This window comes from Pistacia vera, unplaced genomic scaffold (genome assembly GCF_008641045.1).
Source record: "Pistacia vera cultivar Batoury unplaced genomic scaffold, PisVer_v2 Contig294, whole genome shotgun sequence".
NCBI classification, from domain to species: Eukaryota; Viridiplantae; Streptophyta; class Magnoliopsida; order Sapindales; family Anacardiaceae; genus Pistacia; species Pistacia vera.
In genome coordinates this window covers 290956-317497 of record NW_022196106.1, presented here as the reverse complement: position 1 = coordinate 317497, position 26542 = coordinate 290956, and the positions used below count along the sequence as shown (strand labels likewise).

The 26542-nt window shown below is 33.9% G+C and overlaps 4 protein-coding genes across 5 annotated transcripts; 2 read left to right on the top strand and 2 right to left on the bottom strand.

Annotated features, from left to right (window-relative positions):
- The first annotated feature begins 509 nt into the window (after positions 1 to 509).
- Positions 510 to 2181, top strand: LOC116135151 (seipin-1). Its single transcript, XM_031420856.1, has 2 exons — positions 510 to 1161; positions 1333 to 2181. The coding sequence occupies exons 1-2, from the start codon at positions 619 to 621 to the stop codon at positions 2020 to 2022; spliced, it is 1233 nt and encodes a 410-aa protein (XP_031276716.1). The 5' UTR covers positions 510 to 618; the 3' UTR covers positions 2023 to 2181.
- Positions 2182 to 2324: 143 nt separating this feature from the next.
- On the bottom strand, positions 2325 to 5899 carry LOC116135152 (membrane steroid-binding protein 2-like). The gene is made up of 2 exons (XM_031420857.1): positions 5469 to 5899; positions 2325 to 2657 (listed from the first exon to the last, which is right to left on the bottom strand). The coding sequence occupies exons 1-2, from the start codon at positions 5789 to 5791 to the stop codon at positions 2414 to 2416; spliced, it is 567 nt and encodes a 188-aa protein (XP_031276717.1). The 5' UTR covers positions 5792 to 5899; the 3' UTR covers positions 2325 to 2413.
- A 2278-nt stretch (positions 5900 to 8177) lies between these two features.
- On the bottom strand, positions 8178 to 11780 carry LOC116135099. The gene is made up of 4 exons (XM_031420799.1): positions 11317 to 11780; positions 10835 to 10888; positions 10184 to 10309; positions 8178 to 8691 (listed from the first exon to the last, which is right to left on the bottom strand). Exons 1-4 carry the CDS (start codon positions 11701 to 11703, stop codon positions 8512 to 8514), a joined length of 747 nt encoding a protein of 248 aa, XP_031276659.1. The 5' UTR covers positions 11704 to 11780; the 3' UTR covers positions 8178 to 8511.
- Positions 11781 to 20025: 8245 nt separating this feature from the next.
- LOC116135111 (ethanolamine-phosphate cytidylyltransferase-like) lies at positions 20026 to 24884 on the top strand. 2 transcript variants are annotated; one of them, XM_031420818.1, is made up of 10 exons: positions 20026 to 20237; positions 20710 to 21149; positions 21969 to 22204; positions 22545 to 22702; positions 22830 to 22901; positions 23005 to 23072; positions 23231 to 23351; positions 23678 to 23743; positions 23846 to 23968; positions 24342 to 24884. In XM_031420818.1, the coding sequence occupies exons 2-10, from the start codon at positions 20794 to 20796 to the stop codon at positions 24411 to 24413; spliced, it is 1272 nt and encodes a 423-aa protein (XP_031276678.1). In that variant the 5' UTR covers positions 20026 to 20237; positions 20710 to 20793; the 3' UTR covers positions 24414 to 24884. The 2 variants fall into 2 exon arrangements, with proteins under 2 accessions (XP_031276678.1, XP_031276679.1); XM_031420819.1 differs by lacking the exon at positions 20026 to 20237 and adding an exon at positions 20350 to 20432.
- Positions 24885 to 26542: the final 1658 nt, after the last annotated feature.

The following is a 26542-nucleotide window of genomic DNA, read 5'->3' as shown; positions in this document are numbered from 1 at the left end:
CATCATGACAAAATTATCATGTGAATAAATAAATAAATAAAAATATAAAAATTATCTAATACGGGCATCGTAAAATTTTTAATTTACAGATCAAAGATAAGTATCTAATCACCCAATTTTATTATACGATTTAGTGAAGTAACTAAATGCTCATTTTTTATATGTATGTTAAAAAATTTAGGATATATATATATGAAAGTTCTTCGATCTGGATGTCCTGAAATGTTTTATATTCAAATCTAGACGGTGCTCATTTTAGAATATAAAGTTTGTAAAGTGAGTGTTTAGACGTTCATCATTGATCCGCACATAAAATGTCGGAATTGGAGAATGACTACTATATATTCCAAAACATACTGAATAAGAATTTTCGATTTGAAAATAAAAAATTGCAAAATGTGTCTTGTTGGAATGATGCTCTTATCCAGTTTCAACTTTCAAGAAAACAAAAAAAGTTTTAGTGTCTGAATCTGACTCTGTCCCCAACACTTGTCATCTCCTCACACCATCAAACTTCCACGTTTCACCTTCTCGTCCCATGCAAATTCAACACTTCATTTCCTTACATAACTCCATAGCCAAACCTTTCACCACGATTAAATCTTCTCCCTAATAAAAATGGAAGAACAACAAAACTTTCCCTTCATTCTAAAACCACTTGACTGGTTCCCAAAACTCCTCTCTCTCCAAGCAGATATTCTCCACAACTGCATTCTCTTCCTGGCTTGGCCTCTCCTTTCTCTCCTCTCCATGGCCTCCGAGTCCTACCACCGCGCAGAGAAGTCTGCCTCGGCCACTTACGAAACGGCGGTGCACCAGGTCCCTAGTACGATCACTTACGGCAGTGTTTCTATGGTAAAGAAACTGGGGTTTGGCCTTCTGGGTGCAGCCCAGGTTGGCATGGTTCTGGTGGTGCTGGTGGTGGTTGCCGCCGTGGCGGGTGTTGGGTTGGTGCAAATGTGGGTGGAGGAGCCTGTGTTTGTTAGAGAGAGGCTGTTCTTTGACTACACTGAGGCTAATCCTGAGGCTGTGTTTTCATTTGGGAAAAGCAGCAAGAATATTAAAAGACATTTTGGTGTTCCTTTTGGGCACACATATCAGGTCTCTTTGATGCTTTTGATGCCTGAATCTGAATTTAATAGAGATATTGGGGTTTTTCAGGTATGCCCGTTTTCTAAATTTAGGGTCTATTTGATTCATAATTTAGATACAATCTGGAACTAGGTTTTTGTTTCAGTGGGGGCACATATTCTGAAGGGAATTTATTTTTCATATGGTTATATAATAGATTTTAATAACAGTAGATGCATATTCATGAGGTTGTGTCATTAGTTGACTGCAGAAGTTTTATCCATCAATGGAAATGTAATAGCAAAATCCAGCCAGCCCTGCATGTTGCGATTTAGAAGCCTAACGGTTCGACTCATGCGAACATTTCTTATGGGAGTACCTCTTGTACTAGGAATTTCGGATGAAACACAGAGAATGACAGTCAAAATCCTGAAGCACAGGGAGGGAATTCAAAGAACCGAAGCAATCAGAGTTATTTTGAGTCCGAGGGGGGGAACTTTATCTCTTCCACAGTTGTATGAAGCTGAAATCGTCCTCCACTCAAAGCTGCCTTGGAGGAAACAGTTTGTTCGCAACTGGAAATGGACATTTTATGTTTGGTCGTCTATAGACATGTTCATTATGCTTGTTTTCGCTCTCGTTTTCTGCTGTAGACGGCTCTTATTTCCTATGACAGCACCCAGTTTTGGAGATAGTAGCAATGAGAGTATTGAGAGAGATTCAACACCAGAGCGGTTGGAAGAACCCCAGAAATGGGGTGGATACGAAAGGGATATATCCGAATCATTGAGAAAATGGCAACTGCGGAGGAGGAAGAGAAAAGCAATCTTTCCATGTGAAGAAGAAACCATTTCCTCATCAGCAACAAGCATGAAGATAACTACGGAAGAAACAAGTGCAGTTATCCCAGAAGACATTGGCGACTCAGAGTCGGTGTGTTCAGGAGGTTGAATATATTAGATCCCTGCAGAATGCTTTCAAACATGTAATTTTGTAGTCGTTTGGAGAACTTGAAACAATGAGGCATCTTTCTTCACAAGGTAATGAGTTATCTAAATTCCGGCAATCTAAATTCTTCAGCCTGGAATGAATCTGCATACTGGAAAACTGTACCATACTAAGTGGTATCGATCAATATCATGAGATGACTATGCATATCGATGGACGTGGTACACGAAAATGTATATGATGCATGTATGCTTCATGTATGTATGATGCAAGAAAGGACCAAATCATGTGCAAATGAGAAGAGATTCTACAAGTGAAAACAAGAGTGAACTATAATATATAAGTTTCAAAAGTACACAGGCAAACAAAGTTGTATTCTTTCACTTCCTGATTTTTAACTATCATGCTCTTTACCATTTTCATTGTGTTTCTGTGTTTTTTCTGAAACAAGCTGGCCAACCTTAACATATTTTTCCATGAATTTGTACTCCCAATCCTGTAGAACTTCAAGCTCGTCTTCACTAAGACCTTCAATGTTTCCAGTGAGATCTTGAGGGTCAAAAGACATAAGAGCCAAGGCTCTGCTGGCATCCCTTCCCGCAAACATTGCATATGGCCCTCCAGGTCCATAAAACATCCTGCACATAAAGGTCAATCAAAATCTATGTTCACTAAATAGAAATTCCCTCCCTAATAAACTACTATTGAATTTTTTTCCCAAAAAAATGTGTAAGAGCATAAAATATAATAAAATGTAAGACACCACTATCTTAGCCCAAAAAAAAAAATAAATATAGCAACATTATAGCCAAGTTTGAATGCAGATGTGATTTTAAAGGCACCATGTAAAGTTTGACACTACAGTTTCAGATTGACAGTGACCATATAAAGCAGAGTTAACTTCATTCAGCAAATCCTTTTTCCTTTACCATTTCTAAATTTGATCTATAATTACCACAATTCAGTATTAACCTCACAAAATGTGAATCAGAATCACTAACTCAAATAACTGAAGCCAACCAGAATAATTTAATGGATTTCCTGCCTTGCTTCCCCCCTCTTGAAATATATATATATATATAAAACAGGTTTCAGAGCAAAAAAGGTCTACAGTAACTGAAGTTTACAGCATTCAATAGTAAAAAAATGTTAGTCTATCTCCATCTTTCCACCTCGAGGGTTTCCTTCCTCCATTCAAGATTCTAGGTGAATAAACAGCATAAATCATATGTTCCAACAACATGTTGAACTCTTTTATACCATCCGAACTTATTTGTACAGTCAACCTCTCTTGCTAATGTTCTAATTTTATTTTTTTTTTGTTTTTTCTTTTTTTTGGGTTCTCCCTACATTCGAACTTCTAAGGAGAGATAATTCATACATGCATGAGTTAGTCGCCAGCAAGTTTTTTGTCTTCTAAATCTTGCATGCGAGAGTTAACTCTTATAAACGAGAATTAAGGTCCGAATTCTACAGTCCATACCAGAATTTTCTTTTATTCAGAAGTCTATGATATTGTAAAAAGACAACACTCCACCAAAATGTCTCCACCCACCTTCACACTCCATAAATCCACCTGTATTGACCTTGCTCAATCCAACTTATAACCTTACCATCTACCACTTGGAAATGGAAATGAAATTGTGATCTAAAACATAGGCTCCGTTTGGTTCACATTTTTACGTTTTTGGAAAAAGTTAAAAAAAAGTTGAATTGGGCGGGTATTACGATGTAGAATTTACAAATTATAAAATATCTCCTATGTTTGTTTTTTACAAAACACCCCTATAATAAAATATTAAAAGTTAACAAAAACACCCACAACCCACCCATCAAATACGGACAGTCGGCCACCACAGCCGGAGGGTGGCCGGAGTCGCCGTATCGACGCATGACCAGCTGAATCTTGCCGATCGTGAGCCGACATGGCCTTTGTCGGCCAGATCTACGGCTAGATCTAACCATTGATGGCCAGATCTGGCCGCATTTGCTCGTCAACGACGGCCAAAGATACGGTCGTCGTTGATAGTCAACGACGACCATATGTTGGCCGTCGTTGACGTCTAGTTACGGCCAAAGATCTTGCCGTCAACGGCCAGATCTTTGGCCTTAGATCTGCCCTTTTCTGGCCAGATCCACCGTGGATTTGACCAGAAAAGGCTAGATCGGCGCACTACCGGCAAGATCCAGCCGGTAGTGTGCCATCCTACCAAATTCCGGCCAACTTTCGACAGTGGTGGCCCGAATCTGGTATAATGTGGGTTTAGGGGTGTTTTTGTAATTTTAAAAAAAATATTTAAGGGTATTTAATTAAATTAACAACTTTAGGGGATTTTAAAAAAATTGAATAATATTTAGAGTTTTTGGTCATTTCACTGTTTAACTTTTTTTGGGAATACTAATAATAATATTCCCAAAAACCAACCAAAATGAGCCATAATAATTCCATATCACCTCTTCTATGACCAAAAAAGATTTCAACTCTATGGACTCCGTTTGGTTCACAATTGGGTGTTTTTGGGAAAAGTTTTCTGAAAAAAGTTAAAAAAAATTGAATTGGGCGGGTATTACGATGTAGGATTTATAAATTAATAAAATACCCCCTATATTTTTTTATTTACAAAACACCCCTTATAATAAAATCTTAAAAGTTAACAAAAACACCCCCAACCCAATGTCAAATACGGACAACCGGTCACCACCGCTGGAGGGTGGCCGGGTTCACCGTATTGGCGCATGACCGGCTGAATCTTGCCGGTCGTGCGCCGATATGGCCTTTGCCGGCTAGATCAACGGCCAGATCTGGCCGTATTTTCTTGTCAACGACGACCAACAAACGGTCGTCGTTGACGGCCAGATCTTTGGCCTTAGATCTAGCCTTTTTCGGCCAGATCCACCGTAGATCTGACCGGAAAAGGCTAGATCGGCGCACTACCAGTCAAATTCAGTCGGTAGTGCGCCATCCTAACAGATTCCGGCCATTTTCCGGCAATGGTGGCCGGAATCTGGTAAATATGAATTACTGAGGTGTTTTTATAATTTTTAAAAAAATATTTAGGGGTATTTAATTAAATTATAAAATTTAAGGGGTTTAAAAAAAGTTGAATAATATTGGGAGTAGTATTCCCAAAAATCAAAGTTTTTGGGTATTTTACTGTTTAACTTTTTTAGAAATACTAAAAATAGTATTCCCAATTGGCAACCAAACGGAGCCATGGATTGCCTCAATTCCAACTTTGCCCCAAAACCATGAATAAAACTTAATCCTCAATAATATCCACTAAAGTTTCATAAAATTTATCAGAAACCTCAAAAGAAAAGTAACCTAAATTTATTCCAAATCCCTCTACATCCCATAAAAAAGATTCCTTTTTTCATCATCAAAAAAAAAACTTTATCATAAAAACTAAAAATTACAAAAACCAAGAACTGAAGAATCACTAATTTACCTGGAAACAGAAACGTCATAGATCTGCCCCTTAATCGCCATCAAAAGAGGCTTACTTGGGTCAGACCCATTATAAGCTCTCAACTCGTCCTCAGTGACATCACCCAACTGAACCGGTTCGGCTGGAGCCACCAAAGCCGGAGGGGACACGTCAGCGGCGGCAGCGGCGGGCTTCTTAGCGTTGTTTAACTCTTCTGGGTCGACAAACATGCCGCACACAGTTTTGTAAACGACCCACATGAGAGCGAGGATTGTGAAGAAGGCCGCCGGAGACAGCCCCGTGTAGGCGGTGACGGCGTCCATCACGGTGGTGTAAAGCGCCATGATTGAGTAGTGGATGAGATGGGGTAGTGTTGGAGTTTGGTGGAGTGTTTTAAAGAAATGAGACTGGGAGGAAGCTTACCAACCATTGTTACTGGTCAGCGAGGGAGACTCTTACCAACTACCAATATTTATTGGGGAAAATTGTGTCTTAAAAGTAAAAAAAAAAAATATATATATTAATATATAGGGTATTTTTGAAGTAAAGTTAATATTGAAAAATATTTTATTAAATTGATCTAATATATAGAGTAAACAACTTTTTCCTACCCTAAGTGTAACAACACTTTCTTATCTATAAACTTTTAAATACTACTTTATTACCCAAATTATATTTCCTTTCTGATTCTGGAATCATGTGCGACCCTCACACCACCACCATTCTCTTCCCCAATCATTACTCACCAAAACTTTTTAAACTCTACTCTCGTCGACCCCATCAATCACGGGCAATCAAACAATTAGGGTTTATACAGTACCCCTTCCCAATCAATTAGGGTTTGTACAGTCACCACCACCATTATCTTCTTCGATCATCATTCACCAAAACTTTTTAAACTCTACTCTCGTCGACCCCGTCAATCACGGGCAATCAAACATTAGGGTTTTAACATTCGCCCCTCTCAAGTCATTAGGGTTTGTACAGTCACACACACCATTATCTTCTTCGATTATCACTCACCAAAACTTTTTAAACTCTACTCTCCTCGCCAACCTCGTCAATCACGGCCAATCAAACAATTAGGTTTGTACAGTCGCCCCTCCCAAGTCAAATTTCGATCAATCACAACCTCTAAAATCCAACCTTCAATCACCAAAACTCATCAGTCTCTTCTTTTTAAAAGCCGTAACAACCTAAAACGAGTTTGCTCTCTGTTTATCGCTAGAATATAAATTTGAATAGTAAAGTTGTATTTTAAAAGTCTATAAATAAAAAAAAATGTTTTGCGCTGTTATTTGGATGAAAAAAGTCGTTAACTCAGTATTAATGGTTTGACGAACCCTAAATGTTCCATCTAACAAGCTGAGTCTAATCAACTCTTTTGCCTATCCTTGAGGGCCAATCTACCACCAACTTAAGAGAAGTTGAGGTCCTGTTGATGCGTATGTTACCTTTTGGGTGCCCTACACACTGTAGAAACTATATAGGTTGACAAGTAATGCTACAGCTACCGATGGTAGTGCAGCAGACGATGACGTGCAAAATCCTGACCATTGATTGATATTAAGTTAAAATAATCAACGGTCAGGATTTTGTTACGTCTTTCGGTGCATAAATTCGGTGCACTACCGTCGATGGCTGTATTATTTTCCTAGATGGACTCGCAATGGGACCAAGTTTGAAAAGAAATTTTGTTGTGTATAAGTTTAGGCTAGGACAATCTTATAATGTCTTTTTTTTTTTTTTTTTTTTTTTCCTCCATTATAGGAGAAAAAATCAGTTTAAAACATCCAATATGTTTGGATTAAGTTTCATTAAAAAAAATAAAAATAAACAACCAATGTACATAAATTTTTTTAAACAAATCAATATTTAATTGTTAAAAATAAAATAAATATGAACTTAATTAAATATTATTTAAATTATTCAAAGCCTGTTATGTGCCAAACGCATACTTATTGCCTTCAATTGTAATGTAATCTTTTTAAATCTATCAATTTACAGATTACGTGATGTCTCTCGAGTTCGAGTTTATATAACTACTAATAGGGATAGTTATTAGAGTTTTTATATGACGAGTAATTCCAACATTCCAGAGGATTAGTTAAAATACACGTAAACTGACTCAGACAATAAATACGATAATTTGTATCATAAATGAAATCTTTGATTCAAACCTTTAAAAAAGGTCTTTATAAAGAAGATATTTTTCAGGAGATTAAATTAAAACTTGACCATTTTAAAATGTAATTTCATATTTAACCCTTCCAATAAATTTTAGACCATAATACCCCTCCACCCATTTCAACGTAATTTCTCCAACTCATTGACAATGTAATGAGATAAAATTTAGACGACTGAATTAAAAAAATTCCCCCTGATATTTTATGATATTTTATTTCCACTATTCAATTTTATTTTAGTAAAATTTAATGGGTTAATAGACCCTGAATCACGACAAAATAACAATATCCAACTAAAACATCTGAAATAATAAAAATCCCCCTTCCAATTATGAACTATTAATAAACCATTAAAATTTACACTGTTAAAAATTCATAAATATTACCAAATTCCCTTTCATCGTTTATTTTAACACCTAAAATTTAACAACCAATGGATTTTTGTTATTTTCGAAACCTCAAGGGGACTTTGTCATTTTATCATACCTCAGGGGGGTTAATGTTATTAACCCAAATTTAATCTCACATTCTCACACGCCAAACAGGCATTTAATCTCACTTGTATTGATTCAGCACTAAACCATAAGGGAAGGAAGCCCACCAAATGGAAAATTTCTGTTATGAACAAAGGGGGGACTTCAGTCACATTGTTTCTCAATGTTCCTTTCTAACAAACATAATATACAATTAGTAGTATTGCTAAGCAGAATTCCTAAAAGCACTTCCAAAACAGACAGATATAAAATCAAAGACAATACTAAGATCTAAGCAAGCTGCATGTCATGAGGAATGATAGTAGACATCTATCCTCCTGTTTTGTCATACACTATGTTTGAGCTCGTGTGGCGGGATGGACCAACGGTTGAATCTCTTTAGCATCATTTTTCTTCAAACTCAACATCGATGATATCTCCATCAGACTTCGAAGTAGTCTTGCCCTTCCCACCCCTTGAGAAGAAGTCCCCTTTCGGCTGCCATACAATGTTTCCGCAGCTTGTACATCGAATTATCTGGTTCTTGTAACCAACAAACTGCCTGTTACAAGCTGGACAAGACCCCTACACGATTCCATTAAAGACAGTGAATGAATCATTATGATTAACTATTTTGTTGATAATCAGTTATAGAATAGATGTTGATAGAAGGCGATGCAGTTATTCAGCATCTTAAGACAACAAACAAATGATAATTCTAGGCAATTAGACATACACCAAAATACAATCAAGAAAACATGAGAAAACCTTTTTGTCTATACTCTACCTAAAATGCAAAAAACATTTAAAAGAACATTAATAAAGGCTATTTATTTGCGGAGATGTTTGTGTTTTTGAGTATTTGATTTCCAACATTTCCACAACAAAGGAATTATTTATGCAATCTGAGATTCCAATTATATTAGAACTATTTAATCAGAAAGGAAAACCTCATTGTACAGTCTACAATCTAGGCAAAACCAAACATTCAAGAATAGTAGGAATTATTTTATGATAATGCCACATGGTTTCACAGCTCAATCAATAATTTCAAGTGAAATAATATGATCCTAAGAAAGGCAAGAAACTGAAACATGAAACATAAGTGAGGTCAACAGTGCAAGTAATCTCATAACATATTTATTCGCATAAAAAATCATAAAACATGTATATCACAGCCCAAATTTTGGGTTTTTGCCTACCTGCTATGAAAAATAGAAATTGATAGCAATTGAATCTTACACACAACAATAAATTTAAGGAAATTGGATTTTAAACAAAACTATTTGAAAAGCAATGAAAATGCGAAAAAGGGTTCAATGACAATGAGATGAACCATTCGGCTTCTAACACAAACAAGATTGATACAAACATAAATATTGTCTTGTCAATTTGAAATAAACAAGCTCAACTCTTAAAATCCAAAAGGCTACAAAACAACTTTGAGAAAAAAAAGACAGATAACCAGCTCACCTACTTTCAAGCCATTCAAATAATATAAATAAAATCTGAAACAATGCCAAAACATGATCAGCTTTGATGTATTTACCAGTACAAAAATTATACCACCAATTTATTGAATAAGTGATGATGAAAAAAAGGGGTTAGTTTCATTAACCTCCTTTCAAGTTCGGTTGAAACAACATATGAATCCATTGGTCTTAAAATTCGTCAAATACCACAGAAATATGAAAAATCATAATAAAACTCCTTTAAAATTCATCATAAACATCCCATAAAGTTTCAAAAAAATTATGGGAAGCCGCCTACAAAAAGCTAAACCAGTATGATATGCTAATATTTTAACATACCCTTCAAGGGAGACAAATGAAGTTATACCAAAAAAAAAAACATTAAAAATAAGAAAAAGAATTTCCCAAATCAATATCAGCTTCTATTTTCACCACATTCAGAAGCCATATATTAATAAGGAATTTAAATACTTAAAACTAATTACTTAACAAATTACTTATAAAATGAGGAGAAAGCAACCTGAACAACATTTATAACATGTACAAACATTTAATTGAAGAGTACAACCTTAGACCTCTATGCAACGTACAAAAATAAAGTGTACCTTAATGACAAAATTATTGGCAACAGTCCCAATGAGAAGGGGTGCAGCAAGTGGAAGAACCCATGCAGCAAAAAACAAGATACGAAACAGCCATCCAGATAATGCGAACCAGAGGAAGAAAATTGTCTGCAAAGACACAAAAATATAAAAATTAAGATAAGATTAAGTGAGTTATGAGCAGAATGCAGGAAGAAAGATGCAATGCACGGATCAGAAAACACAACACATTAATGTTGTCATAGAAAAACACTAGTCCCAAAAGCTTAAACTTATAAGAATGCAACTGACAATAGTATTTAAACTCTATTATGCTTCCTCATGCAAGATCAAATATTAATTAACAGACTCGTCGACACTCAAACAAGCACATGGATCCTAATACAGGCTCAATTTATTGTGGGTTAGAAATACCCCAATTTCTCACATATGCTCCAACACCATGTCAAGAAACCCTAAATCCCAAACTTGAGCTTATAGCAAGGAACCCAACATTAGTATTCAAACTCTACCAGCCATTTAGCCTAGAAAACACTTGACCATACTACAACCATTTTTTTTTTTTTTCGGAAAAATAGATATGAAATTAGGATCAAAATATACAATACATTCCAAAAGCATGCATTTACAGCAATATAGTTAGTTAACACTCACAGCAAAACTTCTTCCCAATGGAGTATCCAGAAAATCATTTAGCTGCTTCCTGTACTGCAAAAACATCAATCAAACAAAACATTATAACCAACCACACTGATTATAAGGCATTGAAGACGAGAAAAAAAAAAATTAAACCCAATAAAATTAGTGTCCATTTGATTCCAAAAATGTGTTTGATATGATATTGAAAAACTGTTTTCAAATTTTAAAAAGTTCCAGAAAACTGAGAAAGTTTGAAAATTAAAATATGAAGCAAACAAAACGTTATAACCATGATACTGATGAAGCATCAAGGACGAGGGGGAAAAAAAAAACTTAAACCCAATAACTATCTTTTCACCAAAATTAGTGCCCATTTGGTTTGTAATTTAAAAAATATTTCTCAAAAACAAAAGCACAGTTGCCAAAATCAAATAAAAACTACAAATTCAATTCCCTTATCACAAAAAGCTAACAAATTGACAAAGAAAAGCACAAACCCTCGGCCAATTTCTTCTAAAATCCATACTAAAAGCCCTCCACCGCACGCTAATCTCAAGCTCCCGATCGATCTCACGCGCGCGGTCAGAAGCGGCACGTGTAGCGGTGCTGAGGCGGCGGGAGACGGTGTACTGGCGGTCGATACGCTCAGCGGTCTTCTTAGCTTCATACACCAGCTGCTCAAACCCATCGTTGGCGCTACGCCACGCGTCTCTCCAGGCCTCGCCGGAGGTCACCCGGCGAGCGAAGCGGTCGATGTCGCTGCGCTGGAAGGCGCGGACGGTGACGGCATAGCCGCAGCGGAGAGGCAGGCGTTGGTGGTGGCGGGGAGGAAGAGGGGTTTTGGGGTGTAACGGATGCCAAGTGAGAGCTGAGTTTGTGGCCATTGATGACGACCACAAGAATGAACTAGAAGAAGAAAGATATCAAGGGAAATGGGATTTTATTGTTTTGTTTTTTCTTTTCTTTTTCTTTTCTTTTTTAAAGAGTTTTCAGAAAAGAAAAATGAAAAAATGAATTATTAAATTTTAAATTTTTTATGTTTGAGAATGTGTAGAGTGTAGGGTTTACATTAAAAATATATATATTTTTTCAATTTTTAAGAAATAAGAATGTGTTAAGTGCTATACTAGGTGAGGATCATCAAATATTTTCTTATAAATTATCATAGAAAAATAGAATCCATTATAGTAGTGAATTAAAAAAAATTTTAAAAAAAAATTCAATCGAAATATTTTAAGTCGTATTTTAAAATTTTAAAATTTTTAAAAATATGTTTGACACAATAATCAAAAATTATTTTTGTAGATTGTTTATATTCCTATGTTTTTTTTAAAACAAGGAATTGTTCATATTATGACTGACCATAAATTAACTAGTGTATCGTCAAAAAATTTCGGGTAATTAATTAGGGTTTTAAAATATTTGATCGAGAATTTTACTAAAATACCCTCTATGAGCTAGTTTAGTAAAACAGATTTAAGTCCTAAACTCAAATATGTATAACCTAAACCTAAAAATATTTTAATGGGTTAACTCCCAAAAGTTGTTAAATGATTGTCTTTGAAGATGTAAATTTTTTCGTTTGTAATTTTACAAAATTTATGTAATCAGTGATGTGTATAAAAATAATGAAAAAGTGAGTATAAAACACTTTGTATGCATAGTTAATTCGTTATAAGAGATATTGGTTAAAGGGGAACAAATGGCCGGGTTAGGCGGGTCAATCTTAACCTACCTCGCATTAGAGAGGTTCAACCTGAACCGTCTTATAGGCGGGCCGGGTTGCTATTTTGTTTGCATAGCCAAACCGGCGGTTGGCTTGGCCCAAAAAAAATAAAAAATAAAGTTTTTTTTTCAAGTTTCCCTATTTTTTAAAATTCTTTTAATTAAACTATTATGATTGAACTCTTACAAATAATTTTACACAATAATATTAAACTATAACTTCTATCATAAATATTAAATATATTAAAACTTCGTATATTTGACATATTGTTATTATATTATTTTTTATGGTAAAAAAAAAAAAAAAATACTAAAATCTTATTCTCAAATTTTTCATGTCTTGTATAAATATGATTCATTCTTCTGCTAAAATTTCATCAATTGATGAATAAATCTAATGTTTCTTATCCTACATTTTATTGTATTAAATGAATTAATTTTGAAATGTTAACAAAAAAAAAAATTTTATTTAATTAATTATGATATTTAAAGTTAACTAAAACAATTACATTTTTTCATTTTTTCATTTATAAATTGTTAATTATTTATTTGAAAAGTTATAATAAAACAAAATAATAAAAAATAAAAATAGGCAACCCGGCCCCGCTCGCAGCCTAACCCGCGGTTAAGTTGGCGGGCCGGCTGCCAACAATTTTCCCAAAAATGCGGCCTAACCCGGCCTGCCTTTGTTGCAGGCGGGTTAGGACCAACCCGCCTAATTAAGTACCCGCCGTGGGCTGGCCAGGTTACTTTTCCACCTCTAGTATTGGTATGTTTACATATTGTATTGTTTTACCATTCTATTTAAGTTTTTAAAATGGTTTTAGGGTTTTGGGAAACAATCCATTAATCCTTATTATTTTCTTAAATAATCGAAGTATCGAGTCCACTGTCCAACACAGTCCAAATCTCCGATGCACCTCTTACCATCCGGCAACCCACCAATGGGTAAAACAATCCATTATTTTCCAACATCTAGGAGTTACTTGATTTAAAATGCTATACTATCCCGTTGCCTACCGATCCATAACTTGACGTGTTTTTCATTTTTTGCCTTATGCTTCATCCATGGAGAGAAACAGTTAATCGCCTTTGTAGATTCAGTCTACCTTGATCTCGTCCTACCATTTCAAATACCAGAAAATTCCCCTTGATTTATGAACGTAGTTAAAACTATTAACCAAAACCAAAATGAAATATTACTATTAAATTATAACGTTAAAATTCTATAATCAATGACTTGCTAGTTCAATCCATTTGATAGTTAAAGCGATGAAACTAATCCCAAAAACATTGCAAAGCCCACAAAAATATGGCCTGAGCTTCCATGAGAAGCCCATACCAACAGTTATTTTAAGAAGCCTTAAAATGGAGCTTTCTTGTACATGTATTTAGGACACTTGACCAAAGAGCTTTCTGTAGCTCTACTATCTCCACATAATTCACTCATATAAGAGTGAGTGCAAGATAAATCCTATTTCTTTAGTTAGTTTCATTTGTTAATATTTGTTCTAAAAGGTTTTTTTTTTTTTTAAATCAATATACCATCTAAATTGAGTGTTCGGAACTTTGCATTATATTGTTTGTTAAACCAACAAAGACCCCCTTACAATAGGTCTAATTTTATAAATGCAAAGGAATCATAGGGTACGTTTGGTTTATTATTCCTATCTATATTCTCAATTCTATTTCCAAAATATTTGTTTGTTTAATTATTTGGGAAATATTATTATATTTTTTAATTAATTTAGACCCCTTAAGGTTATTAATTTCATTAAATACCCCTAGGAAAAAAGTTTAAAAATTAACAAAAACACCCCCACTCACCTATAGTTGCCAAATTTCTATCGGTGGTAGCATGAATCTGTCACAACGGCCTACAAACAACAAGAACTGGTCGGTAAGTCATCTATCCGAGTTGTAACGCCAGATTCCGGTGGTGGTGGCCGGAATCTAGCACTGTCGGTGGCTGGGGGTGTTTTTATCATTTTACAAAAAATTTATATATTGGGGTATTTAGTTAAATTAGTAACTTAAGGGGTTTTTTTATAAATTTTTAAATTTTACCTCGTAATAATAATCTTATCCAACTATCCAATACTATCTCTAAAATTTTATCCAAAATAATAAACCAAACGCACCCTAGTCTTCATTTCAATAAATAAATAAAATAAAATCATGTCGTTTTCTTTGTAGACTTTTTTATTTATTTCCATCGATATATCTTTATGATATCAAGTTTATAATTTTATTTATACAGTATATCGTTTCATTATGCCAAGAATAATAGGAAGAAGTTAATTTTTAGACTTAGGGGTTTAGATTTTTGTCCGCTATATTCATTATTATTGGGATGGATGTCCATGGATATTTTAAATCGATGACTATTTTTCACATCCCTATCAAACATAAAGATTTAATAGAGTCACTTTCAACCCTATTTATTGAATTAGGTCAAATTAATGGCCGAATTAAACAAGTAGTCACCCTAGATCGCACAAAATTTTTAAAATTTTTTTATATATAAATATGTCAATTTCATATCTTAAACTATGTTCTTTTACCTTTGACCTTTCATATGTAATTTTCTAGTTTCGTCATTATAAAATTAAAATCTTGATTGAACCATAATCGAGTCGTTAATTTTAATAAATGATTTTCCATTCAAAAGTATTTCTATACTTTTTGGGAAACAATCCATTAATCCATTATATTTTCTTAAAAATCGAGTATTCGAGTCCAATGTCCAACACAGTCCGAAAATCTCCGATGCACTCTTACCATCCAGGCAACCACCAATGGGTAAAACAATCCATTTTTCCAAAAACTCTAGGAGTTACTTGATTTAAAATGCTATACTATCCTGTTGCCTACGATCCATAACTTGACGTGTTTTTCATTTTCTTTGTCCTTAGCTTCATCCATGGAGAGAAACAGTTAATCGCCTTTGTAGATCAGTCTACCTTGATCTCGATCCTACCATTTCAAATACCAGAAAATTCCCCTTGATTTAATGAACGTTAGTTAAAACTATTAACCAAACCAAAATGAAATATATACTATTAAATTATACGTTAAAATTCTATTTAATCAATGACTCTTGTTCAATCCATTTGATAGTTAAAATGCGATGAAACTAATCCAAAAACATTGCCAAAGCCCAACAAAATAAGGGCCTGAGCTTCCATGAGAAGCCCAATAACCAGTTATTTTAGAAGCCTTAAAATGGAGCTTTCTTGTACTGTATGTAGGACATTGACCAAAGAGCTTTCTGTAGCTCTACTATCTCCACTAATCACTCATATAAGAGTGAGTGCAAGATAAATCCTATTTTTTAGTTAGTTCATTTGTAATTGTTCGGTAAAACAGATTTAAGTCCTAAACTCAAATATGTATAACCTAAACCTAAAAATATTTTAATGGGTTAACTCAAAAAAGTTGTTAAATGATTGTCTTTGAAGATGTAAATTTTTCGTTTGTAATTTTACAAAAATTTATGTAATCAGTGATGTGTATAAAAATAAATGAAAAAGTGAGTATAAAATCACTTTGTATGCATATAGTTAATTCGTTATAAGAGATATTGGTTAAAGGTGGAACAAATGGGCCGAGTTAGGCGGGTCAATCTTAACCTACCTCGCATTAGAGAGGGTTCAACCTGAACCGTCTTATAGGCGGGCCGGGTTGCTATTTTGTTTGCATTAGCCAAACCGGCGGGTTGGCTTGGCCCAAAAAAAATAAAAAATAAAGTTTTTTTTTCAAGTTTCCCCTATTTTTTAAATTCTTTTAATTAAACTATTATGATTGAACTCTTACAAATAATTTTACACAATAATATTAAACTATACTTCTATATCATAAATATTAAAATATATAAAACTTCGTAATATTTGACATATTGTTATTATTATTTTTTATGGTAAATAAAAAAAAAATACTAAAATCTTATTCTCAAATTTTTCATGTCTTGTATAAAATATGATTCATTCTTCTGCTAAAATTTCATCAATTGAATGAATAAATCTAATGTTTCTTATACTACAATTTTATTGTATTAAAATTGAATTAATATTTGAAATGTTAACAAAAAAAAAAATTTTATTTAATTTAATTATTGATATTTGAAAAGTTAACTAAAAACAATTACATTTTTTCATTTATAAATTGTTAATTATTTATTTGAAAAGTTAAATAAATAAAACAAAATAAAATAAAAAATAAAAAAATAGGGCTAACCCGGCCCCGCTCGCAGCCTAACCCGGCGGGTTAAGGTTGGCGGGCCGGGCTGGGCCAACAATTTTCCCAAAAATGGCGGACCTAACCCGGCCTGCCTTTGTTGGCAGGCGGGTTAGGACCAACCCGCCTAATTAAGTAACCCGCCGTGGGCTGGGCAGGTTACTTTTCCACCTCTAGTATTGGTATATGTTACATTATTGATATTGTTTTACCATTCTATTTTAAGTTTTTAAAATGGTTTTAGGGTTTTANCAACCCATAAAAGGGATTGACTAATAGTTAGGACTCATTAAAAAAATCGATAATCTACTCATTATGGCCGGAAAATGCCAGATTTACGGTTAGATCTAGTCATTAACAGTCAGATTTGGCCGCATTTGATCGTCAACGACATTGATATCTTAGCCATAGTTGACAACTACCTACGACCAACGGTCAGATCTTTAGCCGTAGATCTGACTTTTTCTGACCAGATTCACCATGGATCTGGCTGGTAAAGGATATATCGGCGCACTACTAGCTAAATCCAACCGGTAGTGCACCATTATACTAGATTCCAGCCACCTTCTGATAGTGGTGACTGAAATCTGACAAATGTGGGTGGGTGGGGGTGTTTTTATTAATTTCTAAACTTTTTTGGAGTGTTTAGTTAAGTTAACAAACTTAAGGGGTTTAAAAAAATTAAATAAAATATAATAGTATTTTCAAAATAGAGAAGCAAATGTGTATTTTGAAAATGATAGGAATAGGATATGGCAAAAATAGGAAAATAAACGCACCCTAAGCCTTTAAATTAATGCATCGTGCTACCATTTTAGTGAAAAATGACCAGAATTTGAGGGCCAAATAAAATTGACGAAAATCCTACTTCCAATACCCATATAATCACCAAATGACATTTTACCAAACTCACTTTTCTCCCATTTTCCACCGTTTAAAAAAAAAAAAAAAAAAAAAAAAAACCCTTTGGAGCCGATTTCCATTTAAAAAAATCTTGACGGTTTTGAAGATTAAGCCACAAATCAAGTGAAGATTTAACCCCATCGAAATTATCATTTTTCCCGTCATTGGAGTGAATCGGACATTGAAAAATGGGCAAAGAGGTCGGTTTTTCATGTTTTCAATACTACATTATACGAATCTTTGTGTAAAAAGTCATGAATTTTCTAAATATTAGGGTTTAAAGTTTTATTGAAATGTTATGGTTTTGGTTTTGGTTGATTTTTGTTTTTTTAATTGAAAAGTTATGAATGCTTTAAAAGAAAAAAAAAATTTGTTTTTTTTTTCTTTTTGTAATATATTCTCTTTTATGATTTTTCAAAATTTCATAATTGTGACTGAATTTGATAATTTAGCACTCAAATGATTATTTTAAAGTTTATGTACCCACTAATAGATAAAATATAATATAAGACCCCTTTTGAGGTTTGACCAATTTATATTCACATGATCTCTTTAGTCTCTAAAATATAAAGTGTTGAATTGTTTTTGACTAACAAAATCCCTATTTTATTAGATTAATTAAGAGTTAAAATAAAATAATAATTAAAGCTAATAATCTTCCCTTTATATATAACTATTTTATACAAAAACTTTATATATGTAATGCCGTTCATTCATCTTAACGTTCCCACTCAAGGTTTGCTTTAATAACATTTCTCATCTAAAAAATTTCAAAATACTATTTTTTCACCCAAAATGTATATTTCTGTGTAATACCTAAAATGTACTTCACTTTTTCAACTAGGCATTCAACGGGTTATCAAAAGCAAGGATAAAAGAGGTTTCGTTGAGTAAAGGCTGATAGATCGAATGGTCGTGACCAATGAATATTCGCTGTTAAAATCAATCGAAAATCAACTAAGAACAAAAATTCTGATTTTGCGGTGGTTGACAATAGCGAGAAATTAGATGTTAGAGTGAAAAGTGTTTTGTAGAAAGGATATCAGAGGTTTAAATGGTGGTGACGGAGAAAATTTTTACTGTCGGAATTAATTTTTTGAAATAACGAAATATTCACTTTGGGTGAGATAATGTAAATAAGCAAAGTGGGTGGGACAAAGTCTCTTTACTCGTATAAAAAATCAATTGTTTATTACATGTTCGAGAATCAAATAAATAACTTGTGTGATACTTGTATAGGTCTATGCAAAAGTCGTNATCCAATCGCTCTTTTGATTTTGAAAAAAAAAAAAAAAATCTTTATCAATATACTGCTTCTTCTACACATTCATCTCCAACCCATAAAAGGGATTAACTAATAGTTAGGACTCATTAAAAAAATCGATAATCTACTCATTATGGTCGGAAAATGCCAGATTTACGGTTAGATCTAGTAATTAACAATTAGATTTGGCTGCATTTGATCGTCAACGACGTTCATATCTTAGCCATAGTTGACAACTAGCTACGACCAACGGTCAGATCTCTGGCCGTAGATTTGGCCTTTTCAGACCAGATCCATCATGGATCTGGCTGGTAAAGGTTATATCGATACACTACTAGCCAAATCCAGTCAATAGTGCACAATTATACTAGATTCCAGCCACCTTCTGATAGTGGTGGTTGGAATCTGACAAGTGTGGGTGGGTGGGGGTGTTTTTATCAATTTCTAAACTTTTTTTAGAGGTGTTTAATTAAATTAACGAACTTATGTCGTTTAAAAAATTAAATAAAATACAATAGTATTTTCAAAATAGAGAAACAAATGTGTATTTTGAAAATGATAGGAATAAGATATTTTGAAAATTATAGGAATAGGATAGGACAAAAATAGGAAAATAAATGCACCCTAAGCCTTTAAATTAATGCATCGTGCTACCATTTTAGTGAAAAATGACCAGAATTTGGGGGCCAAATAAAATTGACGAAAATCCTACTTTCAATACCCATACACTCACCAAATGACATTTTACCAAAAACCACTTTTCTCCCATTTTCCACCAGTTTAAAAAAAAAAAAAAAAAAAATGGCTTTGGAGCCGATTTCCATTTAAAAAAATCTTGACAGTTTTGAAGATTAACCCCATCGAAATTATCATTTTTCCCGTCATTGGAGTGAATCGGACATTGAAAAGTCATGAATTTTGCTAAATATTAGGGTTTAAAGTTTTATTGAAATGTTATGGTTTTGGTTTTGGTTGATTTTTNCTAAAAATGGAGAATAGTAAACCAACAAATGGACGAATTAAAATGGAAAGTAGAACACACGGAATGGAATTGAGGCCAAACAACTGACAAGCAAGCAAGACTCGGCTTCGCATGTCAAATTTCATACAAAACAAATCAAAATTTGATTTATTAAATTAAAAGATATCTTTCATTTTTTTAACAAAATTTTTATTTAATTAATTAATTTAAGACAGCTCCTTCGTTTCTCTGCAAAATTTGTGGGGCTCCTTAGCGCTTAAGAAAGAGGAGACACGACACCGAAGCGCAAAACGAGACCTAATTTTCAGGTAAAATAAACGAGATTCGATCTGGATCAAGAATCTTTTAGCAATGCTTGAATCTTTGAATCAGTTTTGAGTTTTTGTTTTGTTGATTTGGTTCTTGTTTTGTTTGTGAAGAACCCCTTTTTCTTTTTGAGATTTTTACGTGCATTTTGATGGGTGGATTCAGATTTGGATTCAGGTTGGGGTTTTAGCATCTGGGTACGTTTCAGATTTGAGCTTTGTTGGTGAATCCAGCTTTGAATTTGCGTTCAAATTCTTGGTTTTGTCGTTGCATGTTTGTAATTTAGTGTTTTATTGAAAGTTTCATTTTTTTTTTATTTGTTAGATGCATAAAGTTGTCAATTTTATCTGAAATATTTGCCTGTTGATGTTATAATTTAATCCCATTTCCAGTATTCAATTATTGTTATTATTATTATTATTATTATTTTTTTTTTTGCGGTGATATATGTTATTGGTTGCTTAATTTTTGCAGGTTTGGTGTCTCCTCTGATTGAGCAAGGAGAGATTTGTATAAATTTAGGATTAGGAAGGGTGGAATTGAGGTAGGACATCGACAATGGAGTATGAAAGTAACAGTTGGATTTGGGATGGGGTGTATTACTATCCACATTTCTTTGGAGGTTTGATGCTCACGGCGGCATTGTTGGGCGTGTCCACCAGCTATTTCGGTGGAATTGGAGTCTTTTCGTTGCCCCATTTGTGGTCTGATTCTGGGATCTTTCACAAAAAGAAAAGCGAGAAGAAGAAACGTGTGAGGGTTTACATGGATGGCTGCTTTGATCTCATGCATTTTGGCCATGCCAATGCGTTAAGGCAGGCAAAGGCTTTGGGAGATGAATTGGTTGTGGGTGTTGTTAGTGATGAGGAGATCGTTGCCAATAAGGGACCCCCCGTATTGTCCATGGAGGAGAGGTAAACATCATGCGTGTTTTGCTATTTGGTTCATTATTGTTTTGTAATTTGATTCAAGTGTCAAGTCCACCAAACTTTTATTGGGTACATTTTCCCCCCCTAAGATCTTCTAGTTTGGCCTTCAAATCTTTCATTCTTGCATTATTCTTTCCATTGTTGTTTCTAAATGTGCAACTATGTTCTAGAGAAGCAACATATTCACTTTAATTTGTGTTGACCTGCCAATTTTATCTTGAATTTTGACCCAATAGATTGGTGGGACCACTCCCTTCCTTCACATCTCTGCTAGCCTTTGATTTGGACAAAGATTTATTTTAAAAGCTATACCATTTGAGCAACGTCAAAAATAAAGTTCTTATGAGTTTAATTCAGTTTTTGTATACAACTGGAATGCCTTTAAAACTCACCTGGAACCACAAAAATTTAATCTTAATCTGTCTATATTGAGAGATGGATGAGACCAATCACGTTAAAAGATATTCTGGGACTGAAAAGAAATTTATTTGGAACTATTTATGTAGTCTTAATGATTCTGTCAAAATTTCAAATAAAGGGTACTTTCAGCCATTCAAAAGGTCTGATGCATAACATGCTTATATATATAGTTAAAATATATATGTGTCTATTCCCTTCAAGGAAGTAGAGATGTTGGCATGCAGGTAGAAGTGTTAGGTTATTTCACCAGTGTCCATGTTGAAAGACGATCCAATCATTGCCTGATGGACAGATTGTTAGCTATACTATCAAAAGTCACTGGTGGACAGATCGTTAGCTGGACTATCAAATGTCTTTTGATCTTACACTTGGTGTATTTTCTAGGTTGGCCCTTGTTAGTGGATTAAAGTGGGTGGATGAAGTTATAGCCAATGCTCCTTATGCTATTACTGAGCAGTTCATGAACCGCCTCTTCACTGAGCACAAGATTGACTACATCATACATGGTGATGATCCGTGCCTGCTTCCAGATGGAACTGATGCTTATGCTTTGGCAAAGAAAGTTGGCCGCTACAAGCAGATTAAGCGCACAGAAGGCGTCTCCAGCACAGATATTGTAGGTACTAACATTCTCTTGATCAATCTCTTGTGACAAACGACTATGATTTTTCAGGAAAGAGGATTTTTTTCTCATATAATTAGATATGCCTACAGCACTTTTTAGGGTGAATATGAAGTCAGATGAATCATATGCAAATGAGGACATGAGAAGATGTAAATTTCTTTTAAATAGAAAATGTTCTTGCTCTTTCTGTCACTGCTGTTGCTTCACCTGGATAATTTTATCTAGACTTCCTTGGAAAGATTTGGCTCAAGCACAATTGAGCATCATTTAATTTTCTTGAGATTATATGTATATATGTTTCTGTTTCTAATGATGCTTAAGTTATTTACATGTAGGGAGGATACTTTCTTCTATGGATGATATAAAAGCTCATGAATATTGTAATGGTAAATCCTTGCCTGTAAATCCCCAGAAAGCAATTCAATCCAAGAGTGCCAACATATCTCAATTTCTGCCAACATCCCGTAGGATTGTGCAATTTTCAAATTGCAAGGTATTACTTGTATTCTCTAGTGTCCTCTTATATTTAGGGTCAAATTTTTTTGGGATGCATAGATTGGTTATCTATCTCTAAGTGTCTTAATTTTTTTTTTTTTTTTTTTTTTTTTTTCTAATCTCAGGGACCTGGACCAAATGCTCGTGTGGTGTATATTGATGGGGCATTTGATCTCTTTCATGCAGGACATGTAGAGGTATTGTGTTTCTATTGATTATTGTAGCAAGCATCCTTGTATTCTTAAATTCTAATTCCACAGTTGGTGACTGTCATAACATTCTATGCCTGTGCTTAATCAGATTCTTAAGAAGGCTAAGCAGCTTGGAGATTTTCTTCTAGTTGGAGTCCACACTGACCAGATTGTGAGGTAATTAAAGTTATTATTTCACTTCTCATCATGGTTCTGTTCTGCATTCATCCTAAGAATGGTTGTGGAATTTGAAGCACAAGTGTGTGGCTCTATACTTATGCTATCACTGAGAGGAAATGTTTACAAATAAGGTAACTAGTTACTGTTTCATGCAGTGAACACAGAGGTAATCACCACCTGATTATGAATCTACATGAGCGTTGTCTCAGTGTGCTGGCTTGTCGTTATGTTGATGAAGTCATCATTGGCGCACCTTGGGAAGTTACTAAGGATGTGGTATGTATTCTATCTAAATTTACTTTTCACATATGCTATATAGTTGTAGAATCGATAATATTTAATCAGGCACTTGCCAGTTCTATGTATTTAAGTTGTAATGTGATGCTTTGAACTCGTTTCTCTAATCCACGCCTGGTCGAATATCTTATTTTTCATTAATAACTATTTAAAAATTTGCAATCTCATGTAATTGGTAGCAAGGCGTTGGTTTCCCTTTCTGTGTTAATCACCCAATTTGCATCATTTAAAATAGCTTTGGCTCTGATTTACCGTGTAATTTTTTTACCGAAACTCCTTTGACATTTTTTTCTTCAACTTCACAGATAACCACTTTCAACATCAGTTTGGTTGTGCGTGGGACAATTGCTGAGACCAACTCTTTGTTGATTGTAAGCACGCAAATTCTGTCTTTTCTGATCAATAATTACATCTGCCTTCGTCGACATGCAATCAAAAACTGATCTTCTATACAAATAATTTGCATTATGCAGGATGAAACTGATCCATATGCAGTTCCCAAGAGTATGGGAATTTTCCAGTTACTCGAGAGTCCTAAAAGTATAACTACCACTTCAGTGGCCCAAAGGATAGTTGCCAACCACGATGCCTACACGGTATTTCACCATTCTTCCCTTTTACTTATTTTTATTTTTCGCACGTATACACAAATGTTTCAAGACGGTAGCCTTTCCCAGAATATAGTAGTAATGTGAAAATATGATCAGCGATTGCTCTATCATGCATTGAAATAAGATTGACCATTGCAAGTTGCAGTGATAAGTAAAATCTGTATATGGTTTCGAACTCTTTGTCCGCTACATAGGTTGTGCATTTATAAGTAGAGCATTTCTGGATGCTCTTCTTGGCTACGCTTCCACCAAAACATTAGGACTTAGGTTTTGCAGAAAATTCTGTTAGTTCTGGCTTATCTGGATTTCTGATTCGAGGAGTGATGATATAACTTGTTATACCTGACTTTAAATGCAGAAACGCAATGCCAAGAAAGCAGTGAGCGAGCAGAAATACTACAAAGAGAAGAAATTTGTTTCAGAAGATTAGCTGGAATATAAATTTTATAGGGGCAGCAAGTTTTCAGTACAGTGTCGATGTGGCATTAACCTTTTATAGAGTTGCCTGTTGCTGAAGATAATAGAAACAGTCTCATGCATCTCTCTCTTGAAGGTAAAAAGGGTGAAAAGAAGTATTGAAGTTGATAGAAGGATACCCTCATCAGAGACTTGGATTAACTGTTTTTGTTTTTAATTTTTTTGTTGATTATGTAACTTTTATCTCATAGTAATAACCTTCAAATAATATGGAAGATTTGCATAAAGCTCCCATTGTATGTTGTAAACAATTGTAAACAATGATCATCTCTGTATACTGTAGTCATTCTCCCTTTTCTTTTTTTCCTCTTCTTGCAAGAGTCCTTCAAAGGGAGATTCTATCATGGTAGCTACCTTTTATTTGGTTATTTTTACAGCATTTTGTATATTATTTATTGGTTATAATTATGCTTACTTTGAGTTATGTTAGCATCTTTGAAGAGTTTAGGATATTTTTCCCACATTATTGTACTATTGTCATTGATGAACATAGGAGTGCAATGCCAGAGAGTTTTGCAACATGAATTAATTGAGATATAAGTGAGATATAAGTGAAAATAATTCAGTGAAATGTTTGTATAACAAGTACGATGATGTATATACGTTTTTTGAACAAATAATAGCAACTCCATTAATTTATTTTTATCATTTATATCTTTTATCGTTTGAATTTTTAATGGGACATATTTATTTATTAACATTTAGGGGATATCGTGTTAATCCATATTAGACTTGATGAACTAGTATTTAAGTCTAATTAAAACATATTAGACTTGATATTATACCATCTTCTAAATATTTTTGTCATAATTATTTTTCATCGAGGGTATTAGTTGAACTCCTACTATCAATTCTAAAACAAAACTACTCATGCCCCGGTAATGCAAGGGGCGTCATCGATAAGATATTGAAAATTTTTAGAATTGGAATAGCCAATCCGCCCATTTCATCAAGATAACCAAGATGTATTCCATCATAACTCGTTCCTACCAAGAAATTATTTGTAAAATGGCTCTGTTGAGTCCCGTAAATTATTTTATAACTAGTTCTATTTTTTCAACAATATAATGCACTTGTGAGATGATTAGTTATACATATATAATATATATCAGTTATTTTGATGACTCAATTTCTCTTGGTGAAAGATGTGTAATATAAAAGTTGGTAATATAAAACAATTTTGGTAACATTTTTATTGCTTAAAGTACATTTATGATTTAACTATCTAAGAGACCTTGACAGTACATATTTCACATGGGGAATGAGCAAACAGTGCTAATATTATTCTTCTCAAATGTTGCAGTCAAGTGATGTGTTCAGTATCCTCAAGTATCATGTGAATAACAAAGACACAATACCACACACATGTGAATACAAATATAATATGATTTCTAGTCATAGCTCCCCCACAACCTGAAAGTAAAGTACACAAGTAGTCTAAATGAAGTTACTACAATACAAAATATCAGCATAGGAGTCCATGACCTCAGACTAACAAGAAATAAAAAAAATGATTATTCCTCATATTGTTGAAAGAGTTGTTTTAATGTTTGTTGGCACACATTAAGACCACGAATGGACAAAATATTTATCATAGTGATGTATTTGATATCTTAACGCACTGTTTTAAAACCTNATCTAAGAGACCTTGACAGTACATATTTCACATGGGGAATGAGCAAACAGTGCTAATATTATTCTTCTCAAATGTTGCAGTCAAGTGATGTGTTCAGTATCCTCAAGTATCATGTGAATAACAAAGATACAGTACCACTCACATGTGAATACAAACATAATATGATTTCTAGTCATAGCTCCCCCACAACCTGAAAGTAAAGTACACAAGTAGTCTAAATGAAGTTACTACAATACAAAATATCAGCATAGGAGTCCATGACCTCAGACTAACAAGAAATAAAAAAAATGATTATTCCTCATATTGTTGAAAGAGTTGTTTTAATGTTTGTTGGCACACATTAAGACCACGAATGGACAAAATATTTATCATAGTGATGTATTTGATATCTTAACGCACTGTTTTAAAACCTGGCTTAGACCGACCGATTTAACCAATTTAACCAA